The following is a 14,292-nucleotide window of genomic DNA, read 5'->3' as shown; positions in this document are numbered from 1 at the left end:
TTCCCCTCCTCCCTCCCTCCCTCCCTCCTTTTGTCTTTATCTTTCTTCCTTCCTTCCTTCCTTCCTTCCTTCCTTCCTTCCTTCCTTCCTTCCTTCCTTCCTTCCTTCCTTCCTTCCTTCCTTCCTTCCTTCCTTCCTTCCTTCCTTCCTTCCCTCCCTCCGTCCCTCCTTTTGTCTTTATCTTTCTTCCTTTTTTTTTTTTCTCTCCTTATCTCCTTTCCTCCTTCCCCTACCTATAGATGCTCTTAAAAACTTTTTTGTATTGATGAACCTTCCCAAGATTTCTTAGGATTTATTGGCTAAAATTCTTTCTTAAGGACTTTAAGAAAACTCTTTTCTTAAGAATTTCTTAATTAAACCAAAATCACCCTGACTCTCGTGACTGGCCAAAGGTAGGTCCCAGGTTGAACCCTACTTGGTCTTTATTTGGGTTCTAATTGACTCAGAGTGAATGTAAATGGCAATCCTGACATTAAAAAGTTTTTTTTGTTTTTTTTATACTAGAAGAACTGACTTGTATGTATGCTCAAACTAGAAAGATTTCAAGCACAGACTTGGACACCATCTGTATGTCTATTATCTAAGGATAAACAAGCCCAAGTAAGTTCAAAGAGATCTCATCATTAGAAGCTTGGCCATCAAGTGATGAATATTTTTTGGCTACAATAACTTATGAAAATTGTCTACTAAGAAAGGAAAAGGTCACATCTATGATAAGTGAGAACGTGCCCACACTGGTGCAGTCACAGATCTTTTGAAGTAATAAAATAATCAATGTTGAAAGCATTATTCTGGAAAAGTAATATGTAAATGTATTAATTATCATAGTTATATGTAACAAATAATATAAACTTCCTCCTAAAATGAAGAGTCTGGGTATATTTTGTTAATTTCTTACCACTTCTTTTGCTTCTTTTTCCTATTCCTCAAGTGAAATCTGGAAATATAAGTAATTGTGACTTTCTTGAAGGATGGCCATGAATTCTCCTTACAAGCATCCAAGCTCACGTCTTCAGAAATAAAAATGGGTTTTATCTACAAAGTAAAGGACATAAAAATGACTCACATCTGAATCCATAGGCAGTTAGCAAACATTCCTTCCACAGGAGACACATTCAGTGATAATATTGATATATAGTTAAAACAGTACTACCTTGGTCATAGAAAAGAGTTAATTAGTGCTATCACCTGGTTAATCTCTACATACAGTGCCCTTAGCTTACAATACATACCTGGAAAGGGCTTCTCGTACAAGGGAAGAGAACTTATCATTAATTAGAAAGTCAAGCAACCCCCTTCTTGAAGTCCTCTATCTCCAGGTTTACAATGCTACACTGTGTGCTTTTCCTGTTCCTCATAGGGGAAGGAATTTGTCATAGATAGAGTCAATAAATCATCTTCCAGTACCCCTACTTTCCTCAAAGAAATGTACAGTCCATGTGACTTAAGTTCTTTCTTGCATGGGATTCTAGAGAAGGTATGTACTAACCTGCACTGAGCTTCTGTGATGAGTCCTCTGCTTCTTGGTTGGCGTCTCTCCGATTATGATTACATGACTACCCTTTCATCAGTGTTCCATCTCTCAATTTTCATTTCAACTGGAGCCTTCCTGCTCCACCTCTGGCAAAATGTTATTCAGTAGCTTGTTCTTGCTTCTTTTTATGATATAATGTTTTACTGAAGTCTAGCATTTAATATGAGTGATAAGAATTTTGTTTGATAGACTTATAAGATAAAAAGAAAAGATATTTGCTTTATTCCAACACATTTTATTACTTTCTGTCACCTATTTCACGAAACAAGACAGAGTTAGCCCCAAGATGTGGTTAATAACAGTAAATTTAATGATATTTCTTAGAAGATAATAAATCTAGGGTTGTGGTTTTATGTGAAATAACTCTGTATGAAAATAATCAATGTCATCAAGAAGAAAGTCAGTCCCAACTTAGGAATATTTGTTTTAGGAACTTTTCTTGGAGAAAACTGGCCATCCAACTGTATAGATTCAACTTCCTAACTGATCCTTCCACACAAATGCTGCTTTACTCCCTGTAGTCGCTGTGCTTCCTTCTATAACCTGTTGTTGGGTGCTGTAGTCTTATTACATATCAGCTACATTTTGGGTTCATTAGATTTTTGTGGGCTAGTTTTACAGCCTACCACCCGTCATTAATAATATTTACTCTAGATAAATGTTTTATCTCAGATAGTTAATATAAACATGAAAAAATAGGCTAAGTATACTAATAAAAACCATTTAAGCAATAACATCCCCCAAACTCATAACATGTACAGTGTGGGAGCCCTTCATTGGACTTCATGAGGGATGTGAACATGAGACTCCACTGGGTAAGAATGTCTGGGATAGATTATATGCCCCACTCTTCAAGGAGAATGTGCCTATATCTGTGAAATTTCGGTCATTTTTGGCGTTGATATATGAATATATGTAACTGTACATTTTAAAAATAGTTTATCATTTGTTAAAAGAAGGAAAACTATGTATTTTAATTATAATAAATAGTACTAGAGGCCTCAACTGAATTTTATTGCCCCTAATTGTTATCTTCATTGTCATAATTAATAATAAAATTTATTTAACACTATCATTTTAAGGGGCAGCTAGGTGGCACAGTAGATACAGCACTAGCCTTGAATTCAGGAGGACCCGAGTTCAAATTTGGTCTCAGACCCTTAACACTTCCTAGCTGTGTGACCCTGGGCAAGTCACTTAACCCCAGCCTAAAAATAAAAAAAAAAAAGAACACTGCCATTTTATACAACATTTTACAAACTTGATATTCCCCACAGCTCTGTGAGGTGGGTTACTTCGATTAGCCCCATTTTAGAATTGAGGGCATGGAGGCTTAGAACAATAAGTAATTTCATCAGCTAGCTAATAAGTTCTGAGATAGAATTTAAAACCAGGTCTTCATAACTCCAAGTATACCATTCCGTCCACTGCATTATGCTGCTTTTTCTGTAAAATATAAATATTATTGGGTTCCTCAAATAATAACATTTATTAACACTAAAAGAACCAGGTGCACCAAATGAAACAATTTTTTTTTTTTTTTTACTTTAAAATAAAAAATAAAAAAATTTGACCCTAACAGGAGGGTCAATTGATGTAAAAAAAAAAAAAAAAAAAAAAGAAAAAGAAAAGAAAAGAAAAGAAAAGAAAATGGGCTTTTTGTGTCAGACAACATGCTAAAGGCAAAAATTTCAGTCCGTAACATGTAGGAGGAAAAAAAACTACACATAACAGATCTTAGTTCTAGATTTGAAATGAAATTTTGAAACACAAACTCTTAAGAGGTTGGCTTCCCTCTATTTAGGCTCCTCCCACTGCCTGTAGGTACCAGAAATGACAGCATATGGGCAATTATATCTGAGATAAAAATTAAAAGGCATTTCACCATATTGGAAAAGATGTAACACTTTTTCACTTAAAATGAAATAAAAAAATCTTTATTGTTTGATCAAAATACTTTTTTACACAAGTTTAGTTTCTGTTCAGTTGCTGTTAGACTTATATGTTCTTATTGTTCTTAGAAGGTGAACTTCATTAAAGGCAGAAAGTTCAACTTCTCAGGTGATTCTGCATGTCATTGCCAGTATATACAGCTTGAGAACACAATAAATGTACAAGGATAAGGCTGCTCATTGTGCCCATTGTGTGTTGTGGACAAAAGTGGCCCGAATTGGTAATGAAAATAAATGGACTTTATTTACTAGTTTGCTAAAGGAATCCTGTTCTTATTTGAAAGGGACAAGTGGGAGTGTTTGCTCCTTTTCCCTTTATTCCATGATACTTTGAAAATTGTGTAAATATTGAAAAAAAGCTAGTTTTGTTCATATCAACAAAGCATGACCCACTTCCAATGCTAACTAGAGAAGTTTGCCTTGTTTGGGATAAATTCAAAATTACTCATTTTTGTTTACTAAAAATAAGTCACACCCAGCAACTTTCTAGTCCTCATTATTCTTATTTTCAAAGCAGCTAGCAGAAAATTTAGCTATAAAGCTTGTGACAAAGCTATCACTACTGGCCTTGAGGTTGTGGTCTGGTTGAAGAAAATCCTTGCCTGTCCCTCTGCAGAGGATCACTTTGGAAGGCCGTTTTGTCTAAAAATATCCCTGCTGAAATTAAACCGTGAACAGTTCATTGCTTTTACTCTTTAATTCTGGGAAGGTGATGTGAACAGAACCAGGAGAATGCTGTACACAGTAACAATATTGTTTGAAGAAGAACGGTGGATAACTTAGCTATTCTCAGCAGTACCTTGATCCAAGAAAATCCCAAAGAACTAATGATGAAGCATACAACCTGCCTCCAGAGAAAGATCTGATATTGATTGAATGCAGACTGAAGCAGGCTATTTTTCACTTTGTTTCTCTCATTCTTCCCTCTTTTTGAGTCTTATTGTACAAAGTTACTAATATGGAAATGTTTACATAATTGCACATTGTATAACCTATATCTCATTGCTTGCTGTTTAAGAGAGGGAAGGGGAGACAGAGAGAATTTAGATTTTAGAACTCATGACTTTGCATAAAATTTTTAGAAAATATTGGAGGGAGGTGTTAAACTTTGTATAATTTGATATAAACGCTTAATTGGTTTAGACACTTTTATAGTCAGCAGAGATAAAGCCTGGAGAAAAGCTGTAGGCTCCTTTTAAGACTCCAGGGCAGAGAAAAGAAGCCTAGCTCTTCACTGTACCCAACTGGGAGCAGTAAAACTGGGGGCTAGAAGGAGATTAATTATTAACTGGAACCCTGAAGGCAACACTTGTGAGCCAAGCTTGGGGCGTTCTAGGGGCCAAAAGGGTGACCTCATGTGAGGCTGCAGAACCACTGAAACCAGCTCTGATAATTGGTAGAGACATCCAGCAGAAATAACCTCTGATCCCAACTTAGGACTGCAATCTCAGAAACTAACACACTTTGGGAAATGGAACCCCATCATTTATTCAATAGATCTTTTCCATTTTCATGCTTGTTTCCTCCTCATTGAGAACAGTACATTGAACTTGGCTAACAAATATTTGTTAACCTGGACTGGATTGAGTTGGACTGGGTCACTTTACCCAGGAGGTAAACCTGAAAAGAATCCACAAATATCTAGGTATTCTCATCTTTTGCTACTTAGAGTAGTTTCTTTATCCAACAAGGATCTCAGGTGGAGATATTTTTCTTTCTTTTGCAATATGAACATGCCGGAAATTATTGTTGTCTATTATGGTAGCTGAGTTATGCTTGGCTATTTATCTCTTTTGTGTATTTAAGAAAAAAAAATTTTGTGCTTTTTTTTTTTTCCTCAAAAAGTATCAGTCACTGCATACAGAGGATTCTCCAAGGAATCTTTTTTTTTTTTTTTTTTTTTTTTTTTTTAATAATGTGATTGAAAACAGTTATGACTTTGGATATCTGACACTTCCTGCTGCCTAAATCTCCTGCAGATTTAGAATATTTAGTTGGAGAAATTACCCAGCCTTAAAATGAATGTTGTTGGATGATGTAGTCCCGAGTTTTTCACCTAAGAAGCAGCAGGCAGGATTTGTGCAGATTAACCAAAACATAAGTCAATAAAAATTCAGCCTTCTGAAGTTGCTGATGAACTGGCAGATAATGAGTTCTGTTTGTCCTTATGCATGTCAACAAATTTTCAGGATTGTATCTTTTGCCATTAAAAAAAATAATTGCTGAAAACTATCCATTGAGCTGGTTTGGGAGAAAACAAGATAAAAACTACATGAAATAGGAATTAAAAAAAAAAAAGCAAACAAACTTCCAAGCAAGTTAGACCAGGGTCAGGGACAAGGGGGAAAGAAGAATGATGTTTTTAAACATAAATTTCAGAAAGTAATGTTTGGGGTTCTTTAGCTATAGGATCATAGGTCTAGAGTAGGAAGGGACCTCAGTCTATCTCATCCTACTCCCTCATTTTACAAATTAAATTAAATTCAAAATAAAATAATTTTTAAAATGAGGAAACTGAAGCCTAGAATAATTAAATGATTTGTTTTAAATTAGTCACACAGATCATATGGATGTGAAGCCTGATTCTCTGAACTTCTGAGGGTCTTTTCCATTATATCATATTCAGATCAACTCTTGAGTTGATTTATATTTTGAGGATAGACATCTGAATGCCAAACATAAAAATCATATAGTGATAATAAAGAGCCCTTAAAAAAGTATTGTCTGTGCCTGACTTTTCATAATTTCCTGTCTCACGGAGAGCAGCCACTATTCATTCACAAGCATTATTAAACCCCTACTGTGTATATGTGTTGGATGCAATGCAAACAATTTTAAGGCTAAATTTAGCAACACTGAAGATGTCTTTCTACTGTGCTTTCCAATTTCCACAGAGCTTGTTGGACTCCAAATTCAGTCTTTTACATTTCCTTTCTGTTTTAAGATAGGTCAAGGAGCATGGCTAAAGGGCATCGTAAAATGAGAGAATTTTGAAATTGCAAAGACTCTTGGTAGTCATCTAGTTCGTAATTGAAATCTCCATCTTCATAATTTCCACCTAGTTGTCCTAATTGCACCCTCATAGACCAGCATAAATTTATTCCCTCTGCTACATGAAAACCCTTAAAACATATAAGGACTATGGCCAAGTATCCCTTCTCTAGCTCTCCAGGCTTGCAGTTTCTTTTTGCTTTTCATATTACCCGATTTCTAATTCTTCACATCCTAGTTGCCAATGGAGATGTTATAGTTTGTCGATGCCCTTCATAAGCTATGGTGTCCAATATAATTTGGGGCAATTGAAATGAATCAAATAGAAGCATAAAATCTATGCATTAGGCATACTCCACTTCATATCTCATTGGCATTCCATTAACCACAAATTTATGGTTTCAGAGGCAGCAGGATTTGTCTCTATAAGGAGAACAGCTGTGAATTTTGACAAAAGTTATGTTACTACAGTAGTCCATAATGTCATGTAAATAAATCAGTGAATGGAAACTAGGGAAGAAAGAAGAATCTTCTTTTGATGCAATGGCAAGCACTTTCTCTCTCTCTGTCTCTCTCTGTCTCTCTGTCTCTCTCTCTCTGTCTCTCTCTCTCTCTGTCTCTGTCTCTCTCTGTCTCTGTCTCTGTCTCTCTGTCTCTCTCTGTCTCTCTCTTTCTCTCTGTCTCTGTCTCTCTCTCTCTCTCTCTCTCTCTCTCTCTCTCTCTCTTTCTCTCTCTCTCTCTCTGTCTCTCTCTCTTTCTGTCTATTTCTCTCTCTGACTATCTGTCTCTCTCTTTATCTCTGTAGCTTAGAGACATAAGTAAATATCCCACCTCTGACAACTATTACCTTTGTGACATTGGACAAGTCACTGATCTGCCTGTACCTCAGTTAACTTGTCTATAAGATGAGAGGGTTGGGCTCTAGATTTCTAATGTTTTAAAGAATAAAAACTCTAGGAGCAAAAAAAGTTACAAGGCAATTAGGAATTGATGTAACTGAAGGATACTTTTCCTGGTACTAGAAGATGTCATAATCAAGCTTCTCCAGATCCTAAATTTCCATAGCTCTAAAGGGTTTAGCCAACCCCTTGGTTTTATCCTAATGGTGGCCTAAAGATTTTAATTTTTAGTCTTTAGGGTTTTAGTCTCCCATCTCATTTGTTTGTCTGTGAATTCATTGTTCCTTAAACACCTTGGGCCCTCTGGCTTCTCTGAAATACGAATTAATCTGTGATTTATTAGATGTGGATTACAATCCTGTGGTGCAGATTACAGCCTATTCTGTGTGCCTCTTGTCACCTGAATTTCCCTAAACTTGATACCGAGCTCCATCCAATCAATTCTAGAGCTTCACTCATTTTCTTGTGACATCATAAGAATACTAATGAGCGACTCCATTGGTTGGCCATTATTCTCACTTTATGACATATGTACCATCTTTTTTGATCATATGACAAATTAGTTGATTATTTTTTAAAATTATTAAGAATGCTGAGACAAAAATGAAATGGTACCCAACTTTCAGAAGCTTATTTTCTTTAAGAGGAGATTATATAAACACATAAATATACACAAAATAAGTATATACAACATAAATGCAGGATTATTTTGGAGGAAAACATTAGTAGATGAGGGGACCAGGCAAGACCTCATGTAGGAGATAGCTGAGCTTTGAAGGACACCATCCCAGAGACGAGAGTACATTCTAGGCACAGAACAATGGTCTTTCCCAGTTGTAAAGGCAGCAGACACAATGTCTTGGTGAGAATCAGCAAGCCAATGTGCTGAGACTAAAGAAAGCATGAAGGAAAGCAATCTATAATACTGGCTAGAAAGAGGAGCTAAAGTCAACTTGTGGGACTTGTAAGACAAACCTAAAGAATTTGTATTTGCACCTGGAGGCAATAAGGAGCCTTTGGGTTTTACTGAATGGAAGAATGGTGTGGTCAGACCTTGCCTTAGAAATGTTACTTTGGCAGATGAATGAATGAAGAATTGGAAACAAGACTTTGAGGGCATCTTTTGTTCTAGGTTATTTCTGTGATTCCTGATTTGTTATGTATTGCAGGCTTTTTATATCTACCGTGTTCCTCTCCAGTGCCTCCTTTGTGATATTCCCTTCTAACCCTTTATAGAAAGTGGTTTCCTATGATTTGGGACACTAGTAGAATATAGGTATTAAAAAGATGAGTGTTTTGTTGTTACCTTAGATAAGAATCGCTGCTATCATTATTAGATAAATGTAAATTATCATTATTATGACTACTATCATCATCATTATCATTATCCGCAGGTAACTTATGCACTGTGTCTGTGGTAATGCTGAATACTGCCAATGAATTTGATAGAATAAAATGAATTAGTTTTTGTCAAAAGATATTCTAATATGCTTACCCAGTATTTCCTTTTTTTTTCCAGTCAAGGACCCTTGTCATCCATTCGAGCTGTAATCAAGAGAAGTAAGTTTGTTTTGTTTTCCCTTCTGTGTTTTGTATTGTTCTAATTTCAAATGACAACTTAGATTTCCAAAAAGCATTTCTGTTTTATAAGTGGTCTAAGTGACCCAATTGAGAAACATAAAGAATAATAAACCAGCAGACAATAATAGTGATAATTCTTTGTCTTTATTTGAGACTTTCTCTTCCTTAGGAATCAGTTCTTTGAAACAAAAATGTTCTCTTGCCTGAACTTACAGCACTAAGCTAGGCTCATTTTATTGATGGTTAGAGGTATCTATCTACCAGATGGAACAGTGGGTACAAAGCTGACTAAGAAGTGAAGGCCTGAGGTTCAAATGCTTGCTCTGACTTTTGTGGGTCTTAAGTTCTATAAAATGAGGTGGTGGAACTAGATGGATGACAAGGTCCCTTCTAACTCTAAATCTGTGATCCTACTAATTCATTAATTAATAATAAAACTAACACTATATGCCATTTACTCTGTGTCAGGTTTCACAAACATTATCTCATTTGATCCTTGTAATAAATAACCCTGAGAGGTAGATGTTATTATTATCCCCAGTTTATAGGTGAGGAAACTGAGGGGGGAAAAGGTGACTTTCCCAGGGTCATATAGCTAGAATATATCTGAGCCTGGATTTTGAACTCAGGTCTTTCTGCTTCTATTCTATAATGTTATTCTATATATGGAAGAGATCCAGACTAATTATATTTTAATGATTATGTTTAAAATGTCCCACCTTATCTAGATGTATTTTTCTTTGGGCGTTCTCATGCAGTGGAAATGCCATAGAACATGGATTTAGGAGACTGGGTTTGAATCCCTACTTTGCCAGTTACTACCCCAGTATCATCCTGGGCAAATCAGTTGCCTTCCACATAGGATCCTCAGATCCTCCTGTCCAAAATAAGAAAGACAGAGCACATGAATTCCAATGTCTCTTCAATTCTAAAGCCATGTAAATGATGCTACATTTACTACCGCACACACATGCATACTTTTGCATTGACATTGTAAAGACAGCAGTATGGTGGAATTGAAGGAAAAATGGATTTAATCAGAATAGCTGGGTTTAAATTTTAGCTCTTCTATTTGTTAAATCTGTGACATCAGGTGAAACTTTTCAGATGGGTGAGTGGAATGGTGAGGGCATGGGGTGTTAAAGTTGGAGTCAGGAAGTCATGAATTCAAATTACTAGCTGTATGACCCTGGGCAATTCCCTTAGTTTCTCTCTGCCTCAGTTTCCTCATCTGTAAAAAGGATATCACAGTAGCACTTATCTCCAGGTTTGTTGTGAGGATCAAATGGGTCACATATAAAGCATTTGCAATCCTTATAGCATTATACAAATGCTTGCTAATATTAAGTCACTTGCCTGGATCTAATTTTCCTTTCTAAATTGAAGAGGATCAATTATATATCTTTGAAAGCCCCTTTTAGTTTTAAATCTTTGATCCTGTGATCCTGTAATTACGATTGACAAGAGTGAAGAGTTTTGAGTAGTATTTTGAAGCATTAATTAAAGGTGGTAGAAATTCATAATTTCAATGGGAAAGAAAAAAAGGCATATTTGGAGATATTCTTAAAGATATTGAAACAGGGGCTTTTAATTCAGCAAACAACAAATATTTATTAAGTGACTACCACGTACAAGATATGGGGCTGGGACCTAGAGACAAGAAAAGAAAGACCTAATAATTTAAGAATGAAAGGAACTTTTGATATGGGAACTACCTCTTTTAAAATGTAATTCTCAAACCTATGACCTAATAGATAAGTCTTAGAGAGTTACTTGCTATACAGAGAGAAGTTAACTGCCAAGGATCACACAACAAGTAAGTGTCTGAGATTGAATTTGAACTCAGATCTTCCCAACTACATTCAGTGTTCTAAATAGCACAGTAGGTCCAGGGGAAAGAGCAATACATAAAAAGACCTGACATCAGAAACCTTCCCTCCTGCTTCCTTCCTGTGTTACCTTCCACCAAGTCTGTTTATTTCTCTGGTCTCTCCCAGCTCCTATGACAATGTGAGTTCCATTGGGGATATTTTATTATCCAGCCAACCTATATGTCATTTTTAGGGCAGAGGATAAAGACAGGAAAGAGATTGATGGAATACACTTATATTCATTCCATTTAAACTGGACTGCTAGCTTTTCCCGAGACTTAACATTCTCTCTCATTTATTTGCATAAGTCACAAACTGTCCCTCCCACCTGGAGGGAATGCATTATCTCTTCATCTCTGTCTCTTAGAATTCTTAAACTCCTTCAAATCCCCCTCAACTCAGGCTTTACCTCTTCCTTGCAGATTTTCTTTCCCATGAACCATTTGGTAGTTAGGGCCTTCCTTCTTTTTCACATCACCCCTGTATTTATTTCTCTGATATCGTACCCCTCCCCATCCTAATGTAGCCTTCTTTAAATCAGGGACTGTTTTGTATTCCTGGACCCAGCACAATGCTAGCTCATAGCAGTCACAGCAAATGTTGTTGAGTTGAGTGCAATTCCATCTCATTAGCTTTGCCTTTATCTTAGCCAGCTGAGAGCTTTCACTTTTCTCAAAGGGTTATAAAGACAACGCTTCCTAAAACTCAAAGTTTTCTAGGAACATGAAGTATTACTATTATTATGATTATCACTTTTTTTTTTAATTTTCAAAACATATGCATAGATTTCATCATTCAACCTTGCAAAACCTCGGGTTCCAAATTTTTTTCTCCCTCCCTTCCCCCCCCACATCCTACCCTAGACCGCAGGTAATTCAATAACATGTGCGGTTCTTCTATACATATTTCCACAATTATCATGCTGCACAAGAAAAATGATTATCATTTTTAACTAAAAGATTGTGACAAGCTTCTGTATGCAAACAGAGCTCCTGAATACATCCAGATCTGCTAACTATTAGAAGGATAGCCAGGTGGTGCAGTGCTAGAACTAGAGTCAAGAAGATTCATCTTCCTGAGTTCAAATCTGGCTAATGTGATCCTGGGCAAGTTATTTAATTTTATTTGCCTCAGTTTCTTCATTTGTAAAATAAACAGGAGAAGGAAATGACCATCCACTCCATTTCCTTGTCAAGAAAACCCCATAAGGGGTCATGAAAAATTGGACATAACTGAAAAATTTGTATGCTGACTGAGTCGCACAGAGGTGTAGCTATCACAGAGGTGACTGAATATGTGAAAAAAGCCAGAATAGACTGAAGTAAATATAACAAACAGCAAAATATATTGAAGAAATTATTAAAATAGTGACTCAGGGGAACTGAGTTCAAATCCTGCTTTGTTACTTAGTGTCTACATGACTTTGTCACACAAACCCCTTGACCTCCCTGTGCCTCATTTTCCTTATCTGAAAAAAGAAGGGATTAAACTAGATACCTCTGAAATTCCTTTCAGCACTCACTTTATCACTATGTAGCTTCTCTCAGAATTTACCTAGATGTCCTGTTGCAGGAAATCTATGTTTCCATGTCCTTCAGGTTTTTTAACTCTTCTCACTGCTTCTTACCAGAAAGGAAGTATTTGGCTTTGGAGCAATTAGTGGAAATGTGATGTGCTTTGGAAAGAACAGTAGATACAGAATGAAAAGGCCTGTCCAAGTTTATTTTATTTGTAAAGTAAGGAGACTGGACTAGTTCATCTATGAGGTCCTTTTCAAGTTCAGCTTCTATGTTTCACACCCAGACCCTTCCAGAAAACCATTAGTAGAGGAACAGTCCTGTACACTGTGGGTGTCACACACCCAAACTCTCACATTTCAGCCACTTAATTTCAAGAGATGTAGAAAGTAAGAACATTGAGGAGAAAAACAATATCTTGCCATCATTTAACTTTATAGCCCCAAATGCCTTTGATTCTTGTCACTTTGCCAAAATAATCCATCCAAAGCAAATTGATATTAAGTAGAAAACTTTAATTTAAAAAAGTAAAGGAATTTGGTTATTTGTCATATATATATATATATATATATATATATATATATATATAATATATATGTACATAACAGATTTTGAAATTTGAAGTATATAACAATTATGTATATAATATGTAGATATATTGTATATATTATGTATAATATATTGAAGTATAATGACAAAATTTGAAATTCAGAAGCAAAATAGTAAACTAATTTCTCTTAATCACTTCTAGTTAAAACCAATCTGATATAATTCAATGGGGTAGCAAAGTAAATCAAGCGTTAGGGTTGGAATCAGGAAGACTTGAGTTCAGATACAACCTCAGACACTTACAAGCTGTGTGACTCTGACCAAGTCACTCCCTGTTTGACTCAGTTTCCTCATCTGTCAAATGAGCTAGAGAAGATCACTCCAGCATCTTTGCCAAGAAAACCCCAAAAGGAGTTGCAAAGAATTGGCCACAGTGGAAACAACTGAAAACCAACGTATTTCAATGAGTATTTTTCTGTTGAAACAGAATTTTTAGAGGTGAAGTTTAAAAGGGCTCTCAGAGACCATCCCCTTCATTTTTTTAGGGGAAGAAACAGAAGCCCAGGGAGTTTAAATAACTTGTCAAGGTCACACAGGTAGTAAGAATCAAAGACAGAATTTGAAACCAGGATCTCTTACTCTAAAGCCAGTTTAGATATATTCCTAAGATTCTTTCTATGATAGTTCAACAGACTCTTGGAGCTTTGGTTGATTTTTCTTCTCTTTGTGGGAACAGACATTGGTTAAAAATCCTAGGTGTGCTTGGTGCTAGTTCTTTCCAGAGCCTAGGCAGCCTGGTTCCCTCTTTTTCTCTCTTTCCTCTTCTGTAACCCCTTCTTTTTTTCCCTTAGCACTCATGAATAGTGCACAGAAAAAATGCCCCGTGGAAGAGGTATGTCTACAATGATAACTTGATGTCTTTTTAAAGTGTTATTTGTACCTGGTGCCTGTGGAGAGATGATTGTGACACGCTTGGGGTGAGCTTTTCTATTAACAGAATTCCATTGTGAATCAGGTTTGCTATTGAAAGAGTCAGCCTCGCTCTGCGCTTTTATAAAATATAACCAAATGAACCCTGAAACTGGCCTACCTCTTCAGCAGTGGGAAACAATCAAACCCATTCAAATTCTGACTCTGGGAGAGCCTCTGGATTGGAGGATTCAGGATTGGCATTTTCAAATATTCGCAGTACGTTCTCCCGACCTGCTAGGAATTCAGCTCACTGCCTCCTGCTCCCTGGGCTGATTCTGGCCCAAGCTCTAACTGCCTTTGCTGCCACACTACCTGTCCCAGGGCATCCTCTCCTTATTTAGTGGAGGATTTGTGGAGACAATCAGAAGTTGCTAAGTGGTTTTTAAAATGGAAAAAGTAAATCCTCAATGAGGTTCTTCCTGAGTA

The 14,292-nt window shown here is 36.3% G+C and overlaps 1 protein-coding gene across 7 annotated transcripts in view; it reads left to right on the top strand.

Annotated features, from left to right (window-relative positions):
• The window catches only part of SH3D19 (SH3 domain containing 19), a 207,350-nt gene that overhangs the window by 119,350 nt on the left and 73,708 nt on the right, over positions 1 to 14,292 (top strand). For 4 of the 7 annotated variants that reach the window (XM_074274173.1, XM_074274175.1, XM_074274172.1 and 1 more), the window contains exon 3: positions 8,896 to 8,936. In XM_074274173.1, the coding sequence (XP_074130274.1) occupies positions 8,896 to 8,936 (41 nt within the window). Of the gene's footprint in view, positions 1 to 8,895; positions 8,937 to 13,745; positions 13,787 to 14,292 lie in introns of all 7 variants that reach the window. The other 3 variants (XM_074274176.1, XM_074274178.1, XM_074274179.1) reach the window with 1 other exon arrangement.

This window comes from Sminthopsis crassicaudata, chromosome 6 (genome assembly GCF_048593235.1).
Source record: "Sminthopsis crassicaudata isolate SCR6 chromosome 6, ASM4859323v1, whole genome shotgun sequence".
In the NCBI taxonomy this organism is placed as follows: domain Eukaryota; kingdom Metazoa; phylum Chordata; class Mammalia; order Dasyuromorphia; family Dasyuridae; genus Sminthopsis; species Sminthopsis crassicaudata.
The sequence above is the reverse complement of the archived record's forward strand: the minus strand, read 5'-3'. Positions and strand labels throughout refer to the sequence as shown.